General features: G+C 39.2%; 1 protein-coding gene across 5 annotated transcripts in view; it reads right to left on the bottom strand.

Moving 5' to 3' along the window:
• Positions 1–20,996, bottom strand: part of CDC14A (cell division cycle 14A) — a 52,314-nt gene extending 31,318 nt beyond the window's left edge. For 2 of the 5 annotated variants that reach the window (XM_066325282.1, XM_066325284.1), the window contains exons 1-5: positions 20,452–20,993; positions 19,971–20,061; positions 10,832–10,907; positions 3,798–3,890; positions 1,460–1,539 (exon numbers count right to left, since the gene is read on the bottom strand). In XM_066325282.1, coding sequence (XP_066181379.1) covers positions 1,460–1,539; positions 3,798–3,890; positions 10,832–10,907; positions 19,971–20,061; positions 20,452–20,557 — 446 coding nt within the window. In that variant the 5' untranslated portion in view covers positions 20,558–20,993. Of the gene's footprint in view, positions 1–1,459; positions 1,540–3,797; positions 3,891–10,831; positions 10,908–19,970; positions 20,062–20,451 lie in introns of all 5 variants that reach the window. The other 3 variants (XM_066325280.1, XM_066325281.1, XM_066325283.1) reach the window with 3 other exon arrangements.
• Between the last annotated feature and the right edge of the window lie 671 nt (positions 20,997–21,667).

The following is a 21,667-nucleotide window of genomic DNA, read 5'->3' on the forward strand; positions in this document are numbered from 1 at the left end:
CTACAATCACAAACAGAAAATTTATTTAATTGGCCAATAAGATACAGCTATTCAGCTATGGGCCCTGATGAGATGTATCCCAGGGTCCTGAGGAAACTGACTGGTGGTGTTGTAAAGCCACACTCTCCACCACATTTGAAAAGCCACGGCAGACAGACAGGCCCAGTCCCCAGTGACTGGGAAAAAGGAAACATCATTCCTATTTTTAAAAAAGGTAGAAAGGGAGAGCCAAGGAATCTGCCTGGGAAGAAGACCATGGAGCAGATCTTCATAGAAACAATGCTAAGACACATGCAAGACATTGTTTAATGTAAATTGTGAGCCCTGTATCTTATACAGAATTTGAAGATGCTAAAAACCACTGACATGTTTAAAATAACTGATTTTTTAAATGCATTGTATCAAGTATCTTTTATGATTATCTGAAAAAAATATGGATACCAGTAGCTCAGTAAACTTCTTGGGCTCTAGAGAGCTATCAATGACCAGGTCAGCATATAAATTCTCTGTCAATAAAAGCTATGACTGATTTAATACCTTTTTTTAAAATATAGCTGATGGTTTAAGATTTCAGAGTCAAACTGGTCTTGACATTAAAAAAATCTACCACCCCAACAGTTTATACTGTATCTGGCTTCTGTGCAAAGTATGAGAAGAGACAATGCATCTTCCTTTGCTGAGTGGCTCAAGAATGAGAGGAATTTGATATAGACAAGGTAGGTCTGCTTTTACAAATTCACTGGCTGACAATGAACACTACTTGCAAAATGCTGATTCCCCTAAAAGAGAGAATATTGACCTTCTTGCAGTTGCCGTTTATGTCCAGTATTTGAATAAGAACACCACGAGGTATTCTCATTCATAAAGCACAAGGGCATTTCTTCATCCACACCATGAAAAATATTTGGAAGTCTTTCTATTAGATAGGCATGATAGCTAAAATTCCTTAGATTCAAGCCTCAATGTGACCTTAGTACAGAGAATAAAGACAGACTGATAGAAATTACGAATCACTGAAAACTTTCCATAAGCTTAGTATCAGTACCTGTTCTGTAAAACAGAGAAAGTGTAACAGCATAAAACCCATTCGATCCTGTAAGTCTCACTAGCTAGGGACTAGGTAATTTCAAATATTTTAATGATTTCCAAATAGTAAACCACAATGCATTATGAAGAAAAGGTTTAAGTTCTAAATCATAAACATGCTAAGAACTGTTTTTAATACCTCATTTGCTAGATTGAGTCTTATTTAAGACATATCAATCTAAATTATTTATTTTTCCCATGAACAGAAAATAATTACATGAGAGGTAAAAAATATTTTTTCTGGAGATCAATAATTTTGATACACTACCTGTATCAGACATGAAACTCCTTTTTGAGAGGCAAGCTAAACCCCAAATTTTTAGCAAATTTCAGAATAGAGAAGGTATCCTCATCATTGCTTGTGTTCACATACCTAAATGGAAGATATGGTGGATTAGATCCAGATAAAAGTGTCCTGTAAGCTTCTTCTGGTGTTTTCTTCAAGTATACAACCTAGAAGGGATGGGGGAAGAGGGGAAAAAAAATGAGCCTGAAAAGTCTTTAACCAGATAATAACTTCTCCAGCACACTACTGAGAATGCAAGCTATACTCCTTTGTGACACAGATCGAAAAAGGGATGCCTAAACAAAGAAAAGATTCAGATATCGACATAAGCATTCTGTTTGGTGTCAGTCCCTTACTTTAAAAAAGGAAAATTGGAAAAATGTCATATTCTTCTGCAACTGAGAGACTTCAATGATGCATGAATTACTGTAAAATAGCTTACATTTAAAGCCTAAATTCTTGCTTAAAGACAAAAGATCCTTAGAAGGTAGTTCAGAGAACTTCAGGAAAAAGTAGTTTCCATCTTATCAAGGAATTGTGAATCTGAAGTAGGGGCAAATTTGTACCACGTGTTTTCCCACTACTGCAGGTTTTACTTGACAGAAGTTCTGGCCCTTCAAAGCTATGTCTGCTCAAAGCCATGCACACATGACACTGAACTCAACACTGGTCAATGTCTGTCCACACACTGCATAAAGGCTCATAATAAAGACAGGAGAAAACAGAAAAAAAGATATTAAGAACACTAAAGGAAAGAGGAGAGGGAAAGAAACACTGAACAAGCGCCTGAAAAAAATCAGAAGTATCTTGGATGTCAAGAGCAATGCAATGCAATAACTGAAGGAGGAAGGATAATGAAATTAAGAGGAAAACATTACAGTACATCTTCAGCACCTAAAAAGCAGTGAATTCCATTAAGAAAAATGAACGAGACATTTTCTGACTCATCTGTATCAATGAAAAGTCAGCAATCAAAAGTTAGCTTCATTTTTAATCTAATGTGATGAATCTTCAGAGTGCTTTCATTCTGCAACATACACAAAAAAAAACCCTAACAACACAAAAAGTTGATTGTGAATAGTTTGGATAAACTGAACTGGTATCTAAAAAGCAATATAGAAGCTTAAAAAAGTTACTTTATGGACAGTAACTAGTCTCTTACAGGAGTTTTTTTATGAGGGACAAGGTTTTCTTCCTCTTCCCCACTGTCACTGCTGTAACACTGTGTGGCACTGCTATTTGTAAACCCTAGACTCTAAAGGTACTGAATATTTAATTTTTTTTTTCTCTGATATTTTCATTTTTATGCTCTCAACCTTCTTAGTGATGATGTGGTAGAAAGTCCACAGTTTGGCCATGATACAGGCACATGACATGTAGCAGTACTGGCCCCATGTACCTGCTGTCTCAAGAAAACTCATATCACATTTCTCAAAAAGCTTACAGAACAAAAAGAGAATCAGTATTTTCCAAGTCCACCTTAACACTTATCCACAGTATTTCAAATGCAATTTGGATTTATGCTTTTCCCACTTGCACCTGCCATTTACAAATTAAAAGTATACAGAACACATCCCCTCTAGAGCTGCTTAGATTACCAGCAAATAAATCCTTCATGTTTCAGGTAGGGCTGAGATGTATAATTTAAATTTTTAAATTATGAAAAAACACTCCTGCAAGCAAATAACTGGGCATGCCATAGTAGTTTGCTATTACCTGGTAATTTGCTGCATAAAAACTACAAACTTAAGAACTTAACAGTTTGGGGTTTTTTTTCCTCACTGGCATTACAGAAATCTAATAAAAGATATTACTACCAAAATACAAACTCAGGGGAATCATGAGAAAGAAATATGTCTGGTCCATTGGCTACCTATAAAGAAAAGGAACAGGAACCAGGTCAAATAAATCAAATTTCCTCAAGTAATTTTCAAACGTGGGTAGAGCTGTGGCATACTGTCTATGATTCTAGGTAGGCTATGAAAATTAAATGAGAAAAGAAATCAATTCAATAATCAGTGTGCCTCTGGTCTAGTAACTTGAAGAAGGCTGTAGGAAAAATATTTTCTCTTTCCCAGTCTGAATTTTGGTAATGACATGACATGCAATTCATCCTAAAACGGTCAATTAGAGGTAAGTGATTTGGATTTTCAACATTCAAGAAAATGGTATCCTATGCTATGGAAAAAAAAACATGCAGGAGATATGCCAAAGCCATTCCCTATGTAGTAAAATAAATGGAGATAAGAGATGATGACTAGGTTTTCCTAAAATTCATACAACAGAGTTTTCAAAGACAGCTTAGAGACAAATGAAATGACCATCTGCCCTCCTCCCTAAAGGAGCACCCCTTGAGAAGCCATTTTACACACAGCAGAAGTCTCTTAAGGAAGGTTAAAATATTCATGTGACCAGAAATACTTACAGCATATGCACCTATTAAAAACGCTGCGTTCGCTCGCTTCCGCTGGTCAAAACTGGTGTAATACACAATCTTCTTTCTTGATAAACTGAAGTACTGTTTAGAAGAAAAACAAACAAAACAGCATATTTACTAAGAAAAGAATTTGCTTTATTAATACTTTAGCAAAATCACTTCTCCAAAACTGAAAGAGAGGTCAGAGAAAATTCTTACCAAGAGGTTCCTAAAATAAAAAGAGAAAATATTACTGATACTCTGAACAATCTTCTTATATCACAGATAAAGAAGAGTACAGGGAAATAGCCACTGTTGGCTGTACAAACACATGCTATAAAGTGGAGCTGAACTTCAATATAAAAAAAATGGATTTTCTCCCCCCAAGTATAAATATTTCAAACATTAGCCTATGAACACCGATTAAAGACATTGAAATTTTCAAACTAAAACATCCTCCTGGTATGTTAAACCTCTTTGGCATGTAATTCTATGGAGAAGACAAAGAAAAACTCAAGTAATCAACCTTAGAGTCATTTTATACATTAAACACTTCCATCTATACTATTTTAAAATGGGGTGATGGGCATCTTTAGAAACCTTCAACAGCACAAATTTACTTAAAAAGATTAAAAAAAAAATTGTATAAGAGAAAAGCCTGAAGGAAAGGCTAGGCAAAGACAAAACTAGTAACACTCGCAATTCTTGCTTCTTTATCAGGAAAAGAAGGCTGTGTCAGAATCCTGTGGACAAACCTCCCATTGAAAACAAAATCAACAAGCACCAGGAAAGAACAATAATGACAAGCTGCAGCAAAACTATTTAAAGCCAGAGAGAGACAATATTGTCACTTAAAAATGGCAAGCTGAACAATTTACTGCATTAATAATTTTTAAAACTTCATGAATTGCCACACTTCCATTATACTCTGCTACACCGTGACATTTTTTCCCAGACTGATTTTTACAGTACTCTTACAGCTCTGAGGAAGTCATCAACAGATATACTAGATTCTGTTTCTAAATATTGGAAGCATTTTCCTATTTGTAAAAGTTGCATATTCTATAAAATGCCCTGGTATTAGCTAGTGCCGTTGTTACCCAACTTCAGGTTTTTAACTCTTGACACTGTTGACACTTGGGGAAGGGGAGATAAGGTAACTGCTGCAGAACAGTGTTTCATTTGTAGTGCCAACTGTATTTCACTTCCAGGAATCTGTCAATGTCAACTCTCATCTCAAAACTTATTGCAAATTTTAGAACAGTTTTAACCACAGAATCAAATATTTTTTTTAAAAAATCAAATAGCCAATCAACTCAGGAGAAACTGATGCAGGTTCACAGTGAGTTTTCTACTCCCACCTCCCACAGAAGCAGCACCTTCAGCCACAGTTCTAACTGTGCCTTCCAGCCTGGTCTTCCTGGTCTTACAAGCCACAGCTTCCAGAGGTGGAAGGAGCAAGAGTTAATGCACCTGGGTGTAAATAGCACTGTAATTCCTGAAATAGCTGGGTGCTGTTGATTGGAAGAGGTTGTATCTTGAGGCCAACAGTAACAACTCTCTCAGTGTATATGCAAACATACAAAGTACAAGTCGTTACCTAATTAGTGAAGCATTCAATTATTATTAAAACTTGACAAAATGAATCCCAGTACTTTAAGATTCCTCCCTTCTTCCCCCTCCTCAATTTTTTAATTTTAGTGTTCTCTAACTGCAATTCCACCCATGATGTGTAGGTGGGATAAGATTACAGTAGTTATGCAACAGTGACAGAACTTCAATTATAACTTATTGACTACTACTTATTTTAAAGCAAAGTTTTAAAGTCTTTTTTGCAGCAGTTTACAGTTCACCTAAAACACAATTTTAAACTGTAAAGCTAGCTAGTGAGAAGTAAGTTCTATGTAGTAAGATCATATTTCTTGTTTTATTTTATAGAATGGATTTTTAATTATATGGGTATATAAAGTCATTCCAATTTTGAGACACCTTTGTACCCAAAGTAGCCATAACCTCAAGTTTCCAGAATATTTAGATGAAAACAATGGATCAGTCTTATTGCATCATTTTCAAAATGTAAGGGTTTAATCTTTGCTATATGAAATATTTAAATGTGTTTTGAATCCTAACTAAAGCTTTAACACAAAAGTGAAAACCGAGATTAATGCCTGACAGCATAGCAAGCAGTGGAACACAGCAGCCCAGTTCAAGGTTTCAGAAGCCTATAAAAAAAAAGTTTTTATTTGCACAATAGTTATGGAAGATTAAGTTTTACAGTAGGTGTTTGCTGAACTGTCAGTGCAATGCATCTGTTAACATTAACATGCAATTTATCAACTCAGTGCAATTTCATTATCAAAACTAAGTTATATGATCTATTTTTTAAAAAATAGATAAATAAAAAACTTCTGATTTTCTGACCATATTTAGTAAGTTCCATCTACTCCTCTGGGCAGGTTCAATTATGAGGTTTCACAACAGTTCTGGAAGGTTACTGTTTTTACAGCTCCAGAGCTCCACCTGAATGGATCAGGGCTTTAGTTCCCTTAGCACTGCACAACCCTGAAGAACCGGGGATGTTTCAACAAGGACTTTTTCAATACAGGTCATCTAGGCAATAACTACAGTTGCATATAAGATAGTTGCCAATAATCTTTTTTTTCCCCACAATGAAACTAAGATACAGACACCATGAAGCACTAAAAATATTCTTTACCAGTGAGAAAATGTTATCAATTTCCTGCATCATTAAAAGAAATTTTAACAGTATAACATAACAGTGTCTGCCAAGATATATCCCAGAGGAACATACTGAAAGACAATCTTGTGAATTAAAAGCAGAGGTTACAGAGAAAGTGTAGCAGGTTTTGCTTTAGGTAATAAAACTACAAGTGTATGAGGGGGTTACAGAATATTTACTTTCATGGTAAAATTACATTTTTTCTTTTTAAAAAAGTTCCCTGTAGGTCTCAAGCGAGATTTACTTGCAGAGAATCGATGACAGGATTAGAAAGCGTCATGGTGGTCAATTACCAGATTGATGATAGCTGTGTAAAATCAACATATTATTTGACAGTATTTTATATAATGGATATGGTTTAATTTTATTTAATGGATATGGACAGTTGCACTGCTCAAGCAAGAAATTACTTCAACATGTTTAATAAGCCTAAATCTATGCAAATTCTATTTTTAGAGATATATATATACAGGGGTATATGGAGATAATATGTACTTGTAAATGGAAGTGAATACAAGTGTGGCAAACTTAATACAAAACAATTAAACAGATGCATGCAGCCCTGCCTCAAAATCCAGGCTGTCCTAAATGTGATGTTTTGCAATTATTATAGTTCCACATGTATGCACAGCAGTTTAGTTATATCGAAATAAAACAAAACCACCACCAAAAAAAAAGCTGACTCCCTCTATGATTCAGCAGCAATACAGCTAGCATACATAAAGTAAACCCAGTTTATAAGCCTGTCAGTACCTTTCCTCTCCTGCCTTTGATCTTCAATACTTGTATCATTTATATCAGCAACACTCCCTAATTACTTCTGCTCCTTTATTTATTGAGAATGTGTAAGGCTATGTACAGATAAAACACAACAGTTTTTTTAAAGCATTTTTCATTAAATCAGACTTACTTAAAAACAAGAAAAAAAATTTCTTTCATAAATGAAGCCCAGCTGCTTAGTCAAGTGTTTTCTTCCCTAAACAGAATTCAAATACCAAGTAGGAAGACAGCACAGGCAAGCATTTTTTCCTTGCTGTTGACTGGACAGTGAAAATAATTTTCACAGCAATCAGCAATTGAAAAATTACAAACACAAGGTCCAAAAGGTTTTCCTGTAAGGCACAGCCAACACTTCACCTCAAATTTTCTCAGTAAATGGATATCCGAATCAATTCTTCACCTCTTCAGAACAGAGGTATTTACAGAGGTTTTAAAAAAATCAGTCAGCATAAAGTTACAACAGTTTACTTTAAAATGTTCACCTGCCATTAGTACATTTCAAAACAGTATTCTTCCTCACCAGACCCCCACAAAAGAAAGAAAGAAAGCAGAATACTGCCTCGTGTTGAGCTTCTCTCCCAAAACAGAAACAGATATAGGTGAAAGATTTGAAAGGGAAGCTTGTGGGGCTTTCTGGTTTTAATGAGATTTTATACTTTCTACTCTCCTGCTCCTATCGATAGAAGTTTTAAAATTAAAGGAGCCTAAGTCTTAAGTTTGAGACACCATATCCATACTAAAACCCTTACATTAGTGAATGATTTCTTTTTGTTCCATACTTCAAGACTCTTTGCTAAAGAAAACTACATCAAGTGCTTACCCAACCAAGTACACCAAATCATCTCAGCTTAAGCACTATTGTTTCAGGGTCCCAAAAGTGTTGCGGTATGGCAGTAGCAACCATCCCATGATAATCTGAAGTCTCTTACCTCCTGTGATCAAACAGCTCCTGCAACTGGTCACAGGGGACCCTTTAAGCAAGGGTGTGCAAGCAGCAGTTTCCCAACAGAGCTCTCTCTCTTAGTCCAATCTGCACTTCCCATCTCTGAAACACTCATCCCAGCCTGCTTACACATCACCTGGTGCCACATGAGAATTACCATACTTTTGCTGCTGCAGGGCAGGTCAATCAAAGGTCATGAACCTGCAAACACCCTAGTTGAGGCCCCAGAACCCCTCCTGGGGACATGTGTGAGGGAGAGATGATGAGGTGTAGAAATGGTGTTTAACTCTCTCCTGGGGAAGCTGAGCAGCAGTCACTGCAGCTAGGCCAACAGCCCCCAGCAGATGCACTCCTCTGAGGCATGTAAATACACATGCAGAGGCAGGCTTGAGCCCTGGCTCTTAGAAGCCTCCTTACCCACTGTAGATGGCATCTAAATTAGGGTTGAGTGTGGCACAGATTTGAACTGTTAGAAGAGCAAAGATTACATGAGCAGTTCTGGCCTACCCCAGGGGTAGGTGCCAATCAGCCAGACTGGAGTCCATTCATATGTAAGTTTCTATACCACTCTGGCAGTACTCCAGGCTTTAGCTGTTTGATTACAGGTATTATCTTCAAGTGGTTGCACTATCAGGTTACCCGTCTCTCTTAGGCACTAGGAGTTTAACCTATTTGGAATTAGCCTCTGGTCAGCCAGTAGCAACAAACTACATTTCCTCCCAGTGGAGACCTCTCTGTTCTGGTCCTGGCCAGCTGTACAAGTACACCCAGCAGTGCAAGGACATCAACTCTTCTCAAAAAATGAAGAAGTTACATTAAATTTGATATTACAGTTTGCTAAACCAACCCTGCAAATATCAGGATTAATATTTCAGTTCCAATTAACAGTTTAGTCCTTGTTTTTTTCCCATCATAACATCCAATCTTATCACCATACTTACAAGACACTTCTGATGATTCGCTTGCCTCATTCAATGAGCAAGATGATGGTCGTAGTACCAGAATAAAGATTGCAGACACCCTGTTTAATACTGAACCATTTAAAAAAACCCTGAGATATTTATAAGTTGCATACTTATTTTCTGGGTGAAACTCAGGTGGTATCCTGGGTCCAAGACTGAAGGCACACAGTAATATATGAGACTGTATTAAGGTCCCAAACCAATCACAGTAATAATCTGAATCTGGAAAAGATGAACTGATCTCTTTAATTCCCATGGGTACAGTGAAGTTAGAATAGTAGGTTTATTACTAGCTCTTCTCTGGAGTAACTGCTTCACAGAGCAAGCATTCTCCATTTTTAATAATGCAAATATAAGGTCAAACCCAGCAGAATTAAGGGGAAAAATAGATTCTTACTGCATAAGAATAATTGGTCATGTGTTTGAATGGACAGTGGCACTGCAAAATAGGGTGACAGTGTATTTATAAGCTGCCTGGTGTTATCAAATGGCAAGTCCAACGTTTTTCCAATATGAACAAAGGCATTAAAAACTACAAATGGTATAGTTTCACTTTTTATAAGTATCTTTTTAAAGTAAGAAGCAATCTAAATTTTCACTAGGACCACTTTTTTTCCAAGAAATTTGTAGCAAATCTACTAGCCCCTCAATTTGCAGAACCTCCACTTAAGAATTCACAGAATTCAGCATACCCCTGGAACCCGCAGGTAGCATGAATCAACTTAACTAAAGTTAAAGTTTCATTTGTGCCCCTAGAAATAATGTGATTTTCAGTAAAGGGACCCTCGTTAACAGTGGCCAAAGCAATCACATCTGTTGTCCCATATTCCCCTTCTGTCAGTAAGGGGTCTAATACTTTATTTGAAAAAGATTTTTTATAAGATTTTACATTACAAAGATATATATTTAGTCAAAGGTCTCCTCACTATTTGCCCACAAGCTATACTAATCAGCCTTTTGGAATTAAAACATGTGTTTCATCTCTAGCAGTTGAAAGATTTTCTATACATGCTGCAAATCGCTTCTCCACAGGTATTTGGAGAAAGTGAGGGCTGCAGCTGTACACATGTTCCGAGGGTCTGGCTGGGATGGAGCTGAGATTTAGGCACAGCTGTGAGTGCGATAGAACTGACAGAACTGTGTTGATAACACAACCGTGTTTTATCTACTGCCAAGCAGTGCTCTCACAGTCCAAAGGCCTTCTGTTTCTCTCTCTGCCCCCTTCCCCTATTCCACTGAGACTTAAAACACTGGGATTTCAGGATCCACGTTTTCTTCCTTGAGTACCTGTTTCCTCGGTTATTCAGGCCAGCATACACACTTCATTAGCTGCAAACCTGTGACACAGCCAGCAGCTTTTGTTACTACTGTCTTGAAACTGTTAAGCTTATGCAAAAAGGTGAACACAGCCTGCAGCCACCTGCCTCATCTCCTAAAAGAGGGCATTTCATCTTCTTCCACTCTTCAGAGGGCAAAAAAATTCAGAACAAAGAATATCCGTAAAGCTTAGCAATAACCATTTAGCTAGTGAGCATCTAACAAATAGTTTCAAACTGGCTATTTTTGTATTTTCAAGTTGAAAGAAAATTATATGAATATATTTTTAAATGAAGCTTACCTTTAATTTCTTATTTAGTTTACAGCAGTATCTGTATAACATTGCCAAATTTAAAGGTCCAAAATCTCCATAGAAACTGGAAAAAAAAACACCAAACCAGTATTATTTATACAAAAGAGCTATGCAAATTTCAACATACATGTTGTTGGTAAATAAACCTGGAAATCAAGGATACTGAGTAGCCAATAGACATGGAACAACAGATAAGTCCTTTACTGATTAATTTAAAAGGATAATAGTAACAATTTAAACTCATTTGTAGTTTCAGGTTATGATAGTCTAGTAACTTCTTTTCCCATTATATACACACACTAACTACAGAATTTTTTTCTTCATCCCATGATATCCAGCCTGGTTTTGGTCAAAACCACAGACTGAAGAACTTGAAGACATGGTACACATTTAAACCATGCTGATGTCATCCTAAAGATTCTACAACTGCTTAAGATGAAAATATATCATTACCTACTATAAGCTAAATAGAATTTCTTATGGGTAAAAAATAAAATTTATTTAGTAACATCTAGTCTTGATCTCTGTCTGAAGTTAAAGCTCATTTCTCCATAACCCTTCCTTCCCTATCCCAAAGATTAGATACTACATACACACTTTACATCTAGTTATGTTTCCTTTTGTCCCTCAAATCCTCCTGCCTCTAGGCTGTTCTTACAAATTTATTATTTATTTCATGTTCTAAACATCTCATTGTTGTTCAAAGGTAATGCAGTTTAAAAGTGTAGGAGAGAAACAAGAACAATCTCTGGCCTTAAGGTAAGAGCTAGTAGCAGTAATCTGTACAGGAAAATGATTGCACAGCAGGAGTTCCTTGTAGTGATTCACAGTGCTCTCCCTGGCAAACCCTCTACACAGGCACCCTTACAAACAACAGCAGCCTTTATGCAAGCAACTTACAGCAACCTCTTCTAGAGCTCCCTCTCCATCAATTGTGCAGAACTGGTCAAAATTTAATCTGAAAATTTCCTCCAGTAATCCTCCTGATGTATATAAAAAACTTAATCTTGATGGCCTATGCAAATTTGTTGAAGCACACGTTAGGAATTACAGTGAGAATGGACTTAAACTGCTTTAATCTGATCTGCATTAAGCCTTTTTGATAAAAAAGACAGGAAGCTTCTTGCCTACTGACAAACAAAACAAGTCATGGGCATCTGAATGCATTCTATTTGGGGAATCACAAAGGAAAAAGCTGTTCTGGACTTACAGTCTTGGAAGGAGTAAAAAGGTACTGAAATTACACAATGATAGAATAGATGGTAGCACCTATCAAGCCTTCTCCCCCCTGGCAAAGGGTTTCTTTTTCAGGAAAATGAATTAGATTCCAGCTGAACATAAAAAGAAAACTTCCACTTTGAGGGCAATTAAACCCTAATTAAGCAACTGCACAGAGAGGTTGTAAAATTACAGCCAAATAGTACAAGGATGTGAACAACCTGCTCTTGTCAACCTTGCTTTGAGCCCATGGGTTGCATTACATATGTGCAGAGGTGCCTTCTGCTTCACCCATTCTGCACAGACACAAAAACAAATTAGGAGTGCTTCATCTTTTTAGTGCTCGTAACATCATTGATACCCTCCTCCCCATACTCTCCCCCCCCCCCAAAAAAAAAAAAGCCAAGACCAGGGCAAAAAGAGACAATCACGTTAGTTTGATCACCCTAAGGCAAGCAGCCTTCCTGCCACACCAATCTATCAATGTATTTCAGTATCATCTACTTCACAAGATCAAGTAACAACACAAGCATTGGTTAAGATTCAGTTCAGCACAAAACGTTTATGATGTAATGACAGAAGCTAATTAGCTGGGAAAGAGACCAAGCTGTCCAGCTACCAGACCTTAATTTGCAGGTTGAATGGAAGTTAACTAAGCCAAGAGAATAGTGCAGCCCCAGGAAAGCAGGGTTTCACTTCAGAATTCATCATCTTCTCTTTGATAAGTCTGCCAGATATGGCCAATAGTTGTTTTTAAAACACAACCCTCCATACAGTTTTTCATAGAGACGAAATAAAAATGTTTTAAGAGCCACTATGAGTTAAGTCAAGAAGTTAAAACTGGAGCTCTAACAACACTGGAGTGAATGTAGCTACAAGGAAAGTCATGTAGAAGGCTTCCTAACATCTCCTCCCATACTGTTGCACATGAACCAAACACCCCCACCCGATCTTACTCCATCAATTTTAGAGCATTCTTTCACTTAAATATAAGATGGAACAGCAAAACATATTAAAATTATTTTGGGGAAATACTTTTTAAAGTATTGTGGAAAAATATTGAATGAGATAGTTACAGAATACTTTTTGAAAAAACATTGTAAGCAAAGTGTCAGAAAGATTAACTGAATACACAGTTCATTAAAGAACTGAAGAAATACAGCCATGCTTTATGATAAGACTTATCACAATTCATTTGCAAGAAGTACATCAATATGAAGTAATATATCCACTTCTACTTTTCCACTTGATTGAATTTGAACAGTAGCGTAGGAAAAGTACATGAAAATCAATTTACAGATTTATCCACAAGACAAACTACAATTTTGGAGGGTATAAGAATAAAATACATTTGAGTCTATCCAGGAAGTAATGTCTTTCAACAAAATGAACCCATTCAGCTTCTTTTCGTCCCCAAGTTAAAGATGTCACAATCTCCATCACTGATTACCATTAAGAATCCTGTGTTTCTCCTAACACAGTGGAATAGGGGGTAGAAGTATCTGTGTTTAAGATTCTGGTACTATCCCTGTTTGTCTATGCTGCAGAAACAAGATATTTGTCAGAATCTAAACACAATAAAAGGAAAGGCATTTTCAGCCCCTGCTGCATCAGAATTACTACCCACACACAAAACCACTGCAAATTCCCAAGCTACTTCCCTACTACTACAGAGGCAGTATAAACCAGCTATTGCCTTTGCTGATAAAACATTGTGGTTGAAATGCAAGGCAGAAAGTTAAAATAATGTAACATAACCTTTCTCCATTTTATACTTCTAAATTGGAGTAAGTTAATTATCCTTTCTTTGAGGGGGCTTAAGTGAAACAAGTGCTTTAGAAATCTTCAAATCAAAAGAGTACTTTGAAAGAAAATACAAAGCTCTGTACTGAAGTCAATGAACGCTGATGTACAAAATCTTTCTTCAATTTACATCCCTAGACCTAAATACAGTTTTTGATGTGTTTAAGCAGAAGGATTTAATTCTATGCACCCTCATTACTTTTCCTACAAAAGGTCATTTTTATACTTGAATTAGTGACACTTGATCCTGATTCACCCAAAGGATTCTCATCTCAAGACCAGAATTTTAAGTAAATGTAAGTGGAACATGGGAAATAGGTGGGGTACAGGGAACGGGAATGAAATGACACACCAAATCACCAGCTGAATGAAGAATTTGATTTGGCAAAAACTGAAGATCAACCTAAGAAAAGCCAAATAGTCACTGAAAATTCATCCAGTATTATTTTACTTCTATCTCCTCTACATCTAGATATTTTAACTAGGCATTTAAATACAGTATGAGAAACTGGAATGCCTCTGAAGGTTAAGTCATTTAAGAGAGACAGTCATTTACAACAGAGGTGGAAATCAGAGGAACAGAAGGCAGTTAAGGCATTATTTAACATTTTATTGTATTTTGTTTTAATCAGGTACCTAGATGATACCTTAAATTACTCTTCCTCCCCATCCCATGGAGACTTGCTATCCCTTATGCTTCTCAAACCAAATAGCAAAACCCCAGAATATACTAGCTGAACATTTAAATACTCTACTTCAAAAATACTACCATGATGCCACGTGGAAGCAGTAGCATAAGTTTCTGGTATCTGTTTTCTCCTAGAAAAGACTCCTAGAACCATTTGCAGAAGCTGCCAACTGACTATTCAGCTACTTGCTTGAAATCATAAGCTGAACACTTCTCACATGCAACAAAGTCTCTGGATGAGAGAGGATCAGTCTGCACATTATTACAACCTAACTGCTGGTTGGGAAATCTTACCTATTCAGGCTTTTTTTCTCCATTTACAGTTTCCTAAAGTGTGTTTCTCCACCCCACTTCTCAAGCACATGAAAAAGGTGAGCACTGTTTTTGTCCTCTAGTCCACTGATTCCAGTAACACGTGAATTGTTAGGAGCTTTCTTAATTGGCTGAGATAAAATTCCTAATGCTTAAGGCTACTTAAGGATTGCATGCTTCTGAACAGACAAAGGATGATGCAGCAAATGTAACTGCAAATATCTGAAGGTAAGAATAATGCAGAGGCCCTGGATTATGCAAAAAAACCCAGCTATAAAGTCCATTTCCTCTTGGAAGTTCCAAATCTCTCTCAAGATCCTGATTCTTCAAAATTCAAGAACTCTTGAATGTAAGCCACAGATAATAAAAATAGTTATTCCAGATATACGATTTTTTAATTCGGTGCTCCTTGATATCAAAAACAAATTAAGAATGAAGAGGTTCTCCTATAAAAAGCTGCCCTATGGAAGAACCTTCGGGTCATACCAGAAGCCTAGAACCTTTGGAAAGAAGTCATCTTGAGAGAGGCCAAGATGCACATAAGGGATTTGCTAGACAACCTACATTCCCATCCAACAAAACATTGGAGCTTAGAAAGCTGCTGTTTTATCCTGGTACCCTTTTTCTGCAAACAAAAGAAAACTCTCCTCAGTACTACTGACAAATGCTTTTATCTTTTACTTATGAAAAAGCAAAGACAGATATAGTAAAGCAATGCGTAAAATTAAGTTGGGAAATTTCCTTGTTTTAATTTTGGACTTAATCTTACTAAGTTATCTTGGTCATCCATCCCATAGTCAAGGTTGAGTCTTCAAAATTACTGATGCAAAAAAAGAAATTCCTGCTTTCTGTGTAAAGTAAAGCTGTGTAAACAGCTCTGTTTTTGTAAAAAGGCTAAATTTAAGTTTTCTTTTTCCTTTCAAATGACTGTAGCCATAGAAAGATTGAGTTTGGGTTTCCTATGCAAGTACTGTTATTGGAGAGCCACAGAAAAGCTGCATTACGCCAAAACAAAACCAGACGAGCTAACCCTTACTCTTCTCACAGGAAAGACAAACTGCTTCTTTGCATATACACATACAGTAGAAGAAACAGCCCTCATTTAATATTGTTTTAAGTGCTAAGCACTTGAGCGTCTTGCTCTACTGCTACCTAACTGAAGTAGCTCTCATGAAGACTGCTGTGCAATGGGCAAGTAACATACCACAGCTTGAAAGAATGTTTCAGTGTAAAGCATGATTTGCAGAGACTATCATATTTGCTACTTCTACAGCTGCTTACACCATGTCAGAGATTAGATCTGCAAACGCTGTTTATACAAGAGAATCCAAAGTCAGAACAAATGACTGAATAAAAACCATTATGATTTATGAAGGCTGCCATTATAATTCATCAGTAAGAGGTTCCTCTTTCACATTATTTAAATTCTGACTTTGAGGAAACTACTCAGAAATAAAAAGGACATTAAAAGTTGCTTTGATAAAACAATGTGAAAGCTGAGTTAACCAGTCAAGTGTAGTATTCTCAACTCAGATCTGCTTACTGGAAGGTGAAACGTGAAAGACGCTATTCTTAGAGAATAAAAAGCTTCTTACTAGTGCCTAACTCATTAACTGAGGTCTTGCCAAGGCAAGGTTTGTCTATTTGCCAAACGACAATCTTCATCAAGATGGATTGTTTGTCATTAATACCATTTTTCCAAAGCAATAGTTACCTGTACTACACTACCCTGAAATACTGTGTCCCCTTTTAAGAAACAGTGCAGACTTTTTCAGGAGGAATCTCAGAGAGTTTCAGAAAGACTCTGAGAAAATCTTACAGAAACAGAACTATCAAAGAAGAGATTTCAGAATTATGTCATTTCATTCAGGTTTCCTGTTCTCTAAACTGAGGCATTTGTATATAATTTCTCTGGCATAATAGATTCAGGATTAAATTGCAGGCATTTAACTAAAATAGTGTCAGTTCTAGTAGGAAGTTCCTAGTCAGATAGCATTTGAGATGGCCTTAAATGGTTTTCAGAACATCTTCATTATCTTTTTAGGGTGAATGTTTAAGTTAGACAGTATTATGAACTCATTAGAACAGTTCAAAACGTCAAGTGAGAACTGAAGGCTAAAGTGCTTAAGATTACATAACCACACTCTGTATAATAAACCATGTGACAAGCTACAGGAGCAAGTCAACCCCAAACTTCCCAAACCATCAGAACTAGCACTAAGTCCTTTGTTTATTAAATGGGGTATATTTTTATTTTAGTAATATAAAAATTGCTTCCTTATGTCTCTTCAAGAGTGGGGGAGACAAAAAGGGAAGCAAGTGAGCCAGTTTTTAAGTACTATGTGATCCAGTACCAGGCTCTCTGTAATCAGGCAACTCCAAACGTACATATTCATGAGATTTTCAGATCAGATACTGCTTCAGTGAAGCAAACTGACACCTCTGTAAAGTCAGCCAAATAAAATTCTGTAACAAGCTAACAGAACAAGAGCCCAAAGAAAAGCAATTTAAACAGAAAAAGAGGCAAAATAAAACCAGTTTACTTCCAAGCACAATGAAGTATCTTTGTCTTGTCACTACAATGATGCCTCTAAGCAAAGTTAAATCAATAAACAATTGTATTAATGTAATTACTCACATACCTCACAGGTGCTGAGGACCTCATGCCTGAGCAGACTTCTCCTATTCCCCCCCCCCGGAACTCTCTGAACGAGTCATTTGATTAAAGAGGAAAAGTGGCTGTGGAATTCTGACCACAAGAACCACCCAGACAAGCCACTTCCATGAAGACTCTGCAAACCACTGTTCTGAGCTACAGCATTTCAAAATTCACTTCCAAATATTTATTTTGCTATGATGCAACAAACACTCCTAATCACTTTCTCAGACAGAAGACTGCATTTTTGAGGAAGTGAGCAGACCATCTGATCTGTTGCACTAAAGTTACACTCTACTACTACTTACAGATAAGCCCTGTAAGGCCCCCACTTCATGTGCAGCCTAGGAAACATAATAAACTGATGTCAAGCTTGTTAATGAGCATAAAAGGAGCTACAAATTAGCACAAATTAGTAAAATTAGCACTTCCCCAAGAACTGAGTCTTGCATTCTATTCTTTAATTTACCTCTAGCCTTCCAAATGCAGAATGATATTAAAAATATACATAACATGGTAACCTTACTGACACCTGCTTTTACTTCCCTGAGACCACAGAAACTTCCTTGGCTATAAGAAGGAAAAAAAACTAAGATCAGGCACAGCTTTATCACCAAATATTGCATACTGATAGGGAATGGGTGCTGCAATACAAATAGCAGGGGAAAGTTTAGCAATGATATGTAAAAGGTTATTGCACAATTCCTTGATACCACCTGGTAACTGTCACTTATTTTCATATCACATTTTAGCCTTTTATGTGCACAAAAGAGAAAGTATCGTTATGTTATCAGATACAGGACAACAACTTTAAAATGGGCCAGACAGATTAGGAACCACCAATTCAGAACACACACCAGGATCTAAATGTTCAAAGTCTATAGATGTGCCTCAGAAGATAAAGGAAACTTTGCTTTCCTCCATTACCTGGTAATTATACCTGGTATTAGGTTACACCCTCCTCATATGTAGTTAACACTGGGTTAAGGAATATACCTACAGAATTTCCTTTACACGTTATAGAAAATTACTTCCCTTCCCACCACCTCAAATTTCTCAGTACTTTTTCTTTTTTAAATATGACACTGTCCTTACACAAATACCTCAGTTACAGGCCTTGGTTAGCACAGCCATCTGTAACTTACAATACAGAACTGCTCCCCCTTCCTACCCACAAGATCAAATGCCACATAAGGTTCCTTCACACTTCCTAAAAGCACATTAAGAACTGAAACAATACTGGAGTCTGGAAGAGATACAAGTTTCCTTTCTTAAAGCAAGTGGATACTTTCATACCACCCAAATTGCTTAGGATCTTCCCCAATTGAGTTTTGCTTTCCGTATTAGGTCAACCCTCCCTAAGGATACTCCAAAGGTCCCAGCCAATCAAAATCCTTAATGATCATTAAAGAACTTACTGCCCACCCAAGCAGCCCACTACAAAAGGGAGCTTTCACAATGAACCATCGGGAACTCCAGTAGAATACACACAGCTTAAGACAAGAAAATAGATACCCTGAAACTACAAGCTAAGCATAGAAAGTAAGCAAAAAAATCAAGGAATGTTGGTTTACATCATCACAGAAGCAGTATTGGTCACTGGAGAAAGGAGGGAAGAATGGGTGATGTTCACAATTGCTTCATACAATTTGGAAAGCAAGTAATACTTAAAATAGGAAAACAATTTTTGTTCACTTCTGCTGCAGCAAACCTTCTGCTGTGGCAAACATCACACAGGAAACAGTTGATCTTGGAATCCAGAGCACCAACTTTTTAGCCACAGCACAGAGTGATTATTTGTATGATATTTTTTATGTCCTTAAATAGTATTCACAGCTACAATCAATTTTATTTTTTACCTTTTATGTAAAGTATCTTACAAGCATAAACCTTTAACTTCACAGAAAATAGTTTTTCTGCTGTTCCAAAGATAGCACTTTTTGATGGCTTTTGTATCTCAAAATAGTATATAACCAGACTTATAAAACAAGTTGTAGATGCTCTTCAAAATCACATTTGAACGTGTCATTCTTATGATTCTGTAAACTTTATACTCTCTATCCAGGAAAATACAGGAAATATAAAACAAACGACTGTTTATCTATTCATACCAAATAAGTCTTCTGCTTAAGACATCATTCAATAAAGTGTGATAACTCCTTATAGACCTCCGTGTTTCAAACAATCTTACAAGACTCAGATATCCTTCCTCGAGCTCAACCACAATTTAAGCCATTTAACTGGCCTTGCAGTTGTTTTTATGGGTCTTTCATTGAAGAGTCGCCTTGTTAAACGAGTTTCAGTTAATAAATAAATACATTCGGACTAACTTCATGCTCATAGTCTATGCAAGTACCTCAAAGGGGCGAAAAATTTTCTACGGAATACATCAAAGTGTGTTGAGGAGACTCTCAGGTGATTACTTTGATTATGGAAACCACAACACTTACTTTTCATAGACCAGCTCCTCATCGGTACAGAAGTAGTGGGTATTTGCGGTACTTTTCGGTTTAGTTCGTAAAGTAGCGAAGTACAACCGATCTGAAAGACAGATTAGAAGCACAGCGTCGGACGGCGAAGGCAGCGGGCCGCCGCCTCGGGGCACGCCTGTCACCGCGGGGCGGAAGAGGCTCCGCCGCTCCTTTTTCTGCTGCGTGAGCGGCGGCGGGAGCGCCCGGGCCGGGCCCCGCGCTCTGCCGGGCGCCCCTCGGCCGCGGCTCGCACCCGGCCCGCAGCGCGCAGCAACAGGTGCCGGCCCCGCGCCTCGCCGGGAGAGCGGCGAACGCAGCGCCCCCGAAACCCGCCGCGCAAAGCGGCCAGGGCCGAGCCGGGCAGTCAGCAAAGCCAGGAGAGGGCGGGAGAGAAGCCAGCGGGTTCTCCTCTCTGCGAGCGGCTCCGGGACCCCGCAAGCAGGGATGAGGCGGCTCTCACCTTTCACGAACTCCGAGGCTCCCCCCAGCAGTTCGGAGGCGGCCCCCGGCGGCTCCATCTTAAAGAGGGCGCGGAGCAGCGAGGCGCGGGGCGGCTCCGAGCTCATGGCGCCCCGGGGCAGCGCCGGCGGGGCCGGGGCGCGCTCGCAGGGACGCGACCCGCTGCCCGGAGGGGCCGCCCGCCAGGGCCCACGGTGCTGCGAGCACGGCGGCCACAGCCCGCATAGGAGCGGGAGCCGAGCCGAGCAGGCACCCACAGGGACTCCAACTCCACCCCGCCCCCAGCCAGGAGACGCCCCCGGATAAAGCGGCAGCGGGCGGTTACCAGGCGACCGGCGGCGCTCTGGCAACCGCGTTACGGAGCCTTTGTGTCGCCCGGCCCAGAGCTGACGCTGCGAGTGACCGGCCCCCTGCGCTCCCCAGCCCGGCAGCGCCCCTGTTCCGGCAGGCAGCGGCCCTGAGCCGGGCACCGCCCCGCCCTCCGCCCCGCCTGCCCGGGCAGCGGCGCCGAGCCCTGCTGCACTGGGGCTGCTTTTCCCCGCCCGGAGGCGGCCCGTGGCAGAGCGCCCCACGGGCACTGGGCGGGTGTCACGCGTACTCGGAGCAGGGCTGAGCCGGAGCGCTGCCTCAGCAACGCGGGCGGGCTCCGGACGGAGGCGGGCGCAGCGGCAGGGCCGCCTCAGGCACGGGGGAACGGGCGGAGCGCCCACTAATCTACCTGGGACACCCTTTGTCGTGAGAAACAAGCCGGTTGACCAATCAGAGGCCGCCATGCTACGCCTGCAGCCAATGAGCTGGCGGCGCCCAGCGAGCGCCCCGTCCCTTCCCGCCCGGGCGGTGCGGGCCGCGCTCAGGGCGGAGGGGCCGGCAGCTGCCGCGCGCGGCGGGGCCGCGGAGCTTTCCTACCGCTGGTTCGACCACTGGGCTCATTCTTCCGCCTCTCCCCTTTAGAGAGAATTGGTAAGTGCCAAGCAGGGCAGAGTGTCCGTCTCAGTTTTAAAACTAAAGCGAAGGTTGCAAAGGAGAGGTTCCGTGAGGAGAGAACAAAAGGGGGTAAAAAAGGTCACTCTTCCCTCAAACAAGCAAACAAAAAAATCCACTCTTGAAACACCTTTAAAAGATGTTGTAATACAAAGCCAGTTGCAGCCCTGAGGTTCACCATCAATACCAGCTTTCCCTAGCACTATAAATAACCTGCTGTAACCACCAGTTCATGT

Source organism: Sylvia atricapilla, chromosome 9, assembly GCF_009819655.1.
Source record: "Sylvia atricapilla isolate bSylAtr1 chromosome 9, bSylAtr1.pri, whole genome shotgun sequence".
Taxonomy (NCBI): domain Eukaryota; kingdom Metazoa; phylum Chordata; class Aves; order Passeriformes; family Sylviidae; genus Sylvia; species Sylvia atricapilla.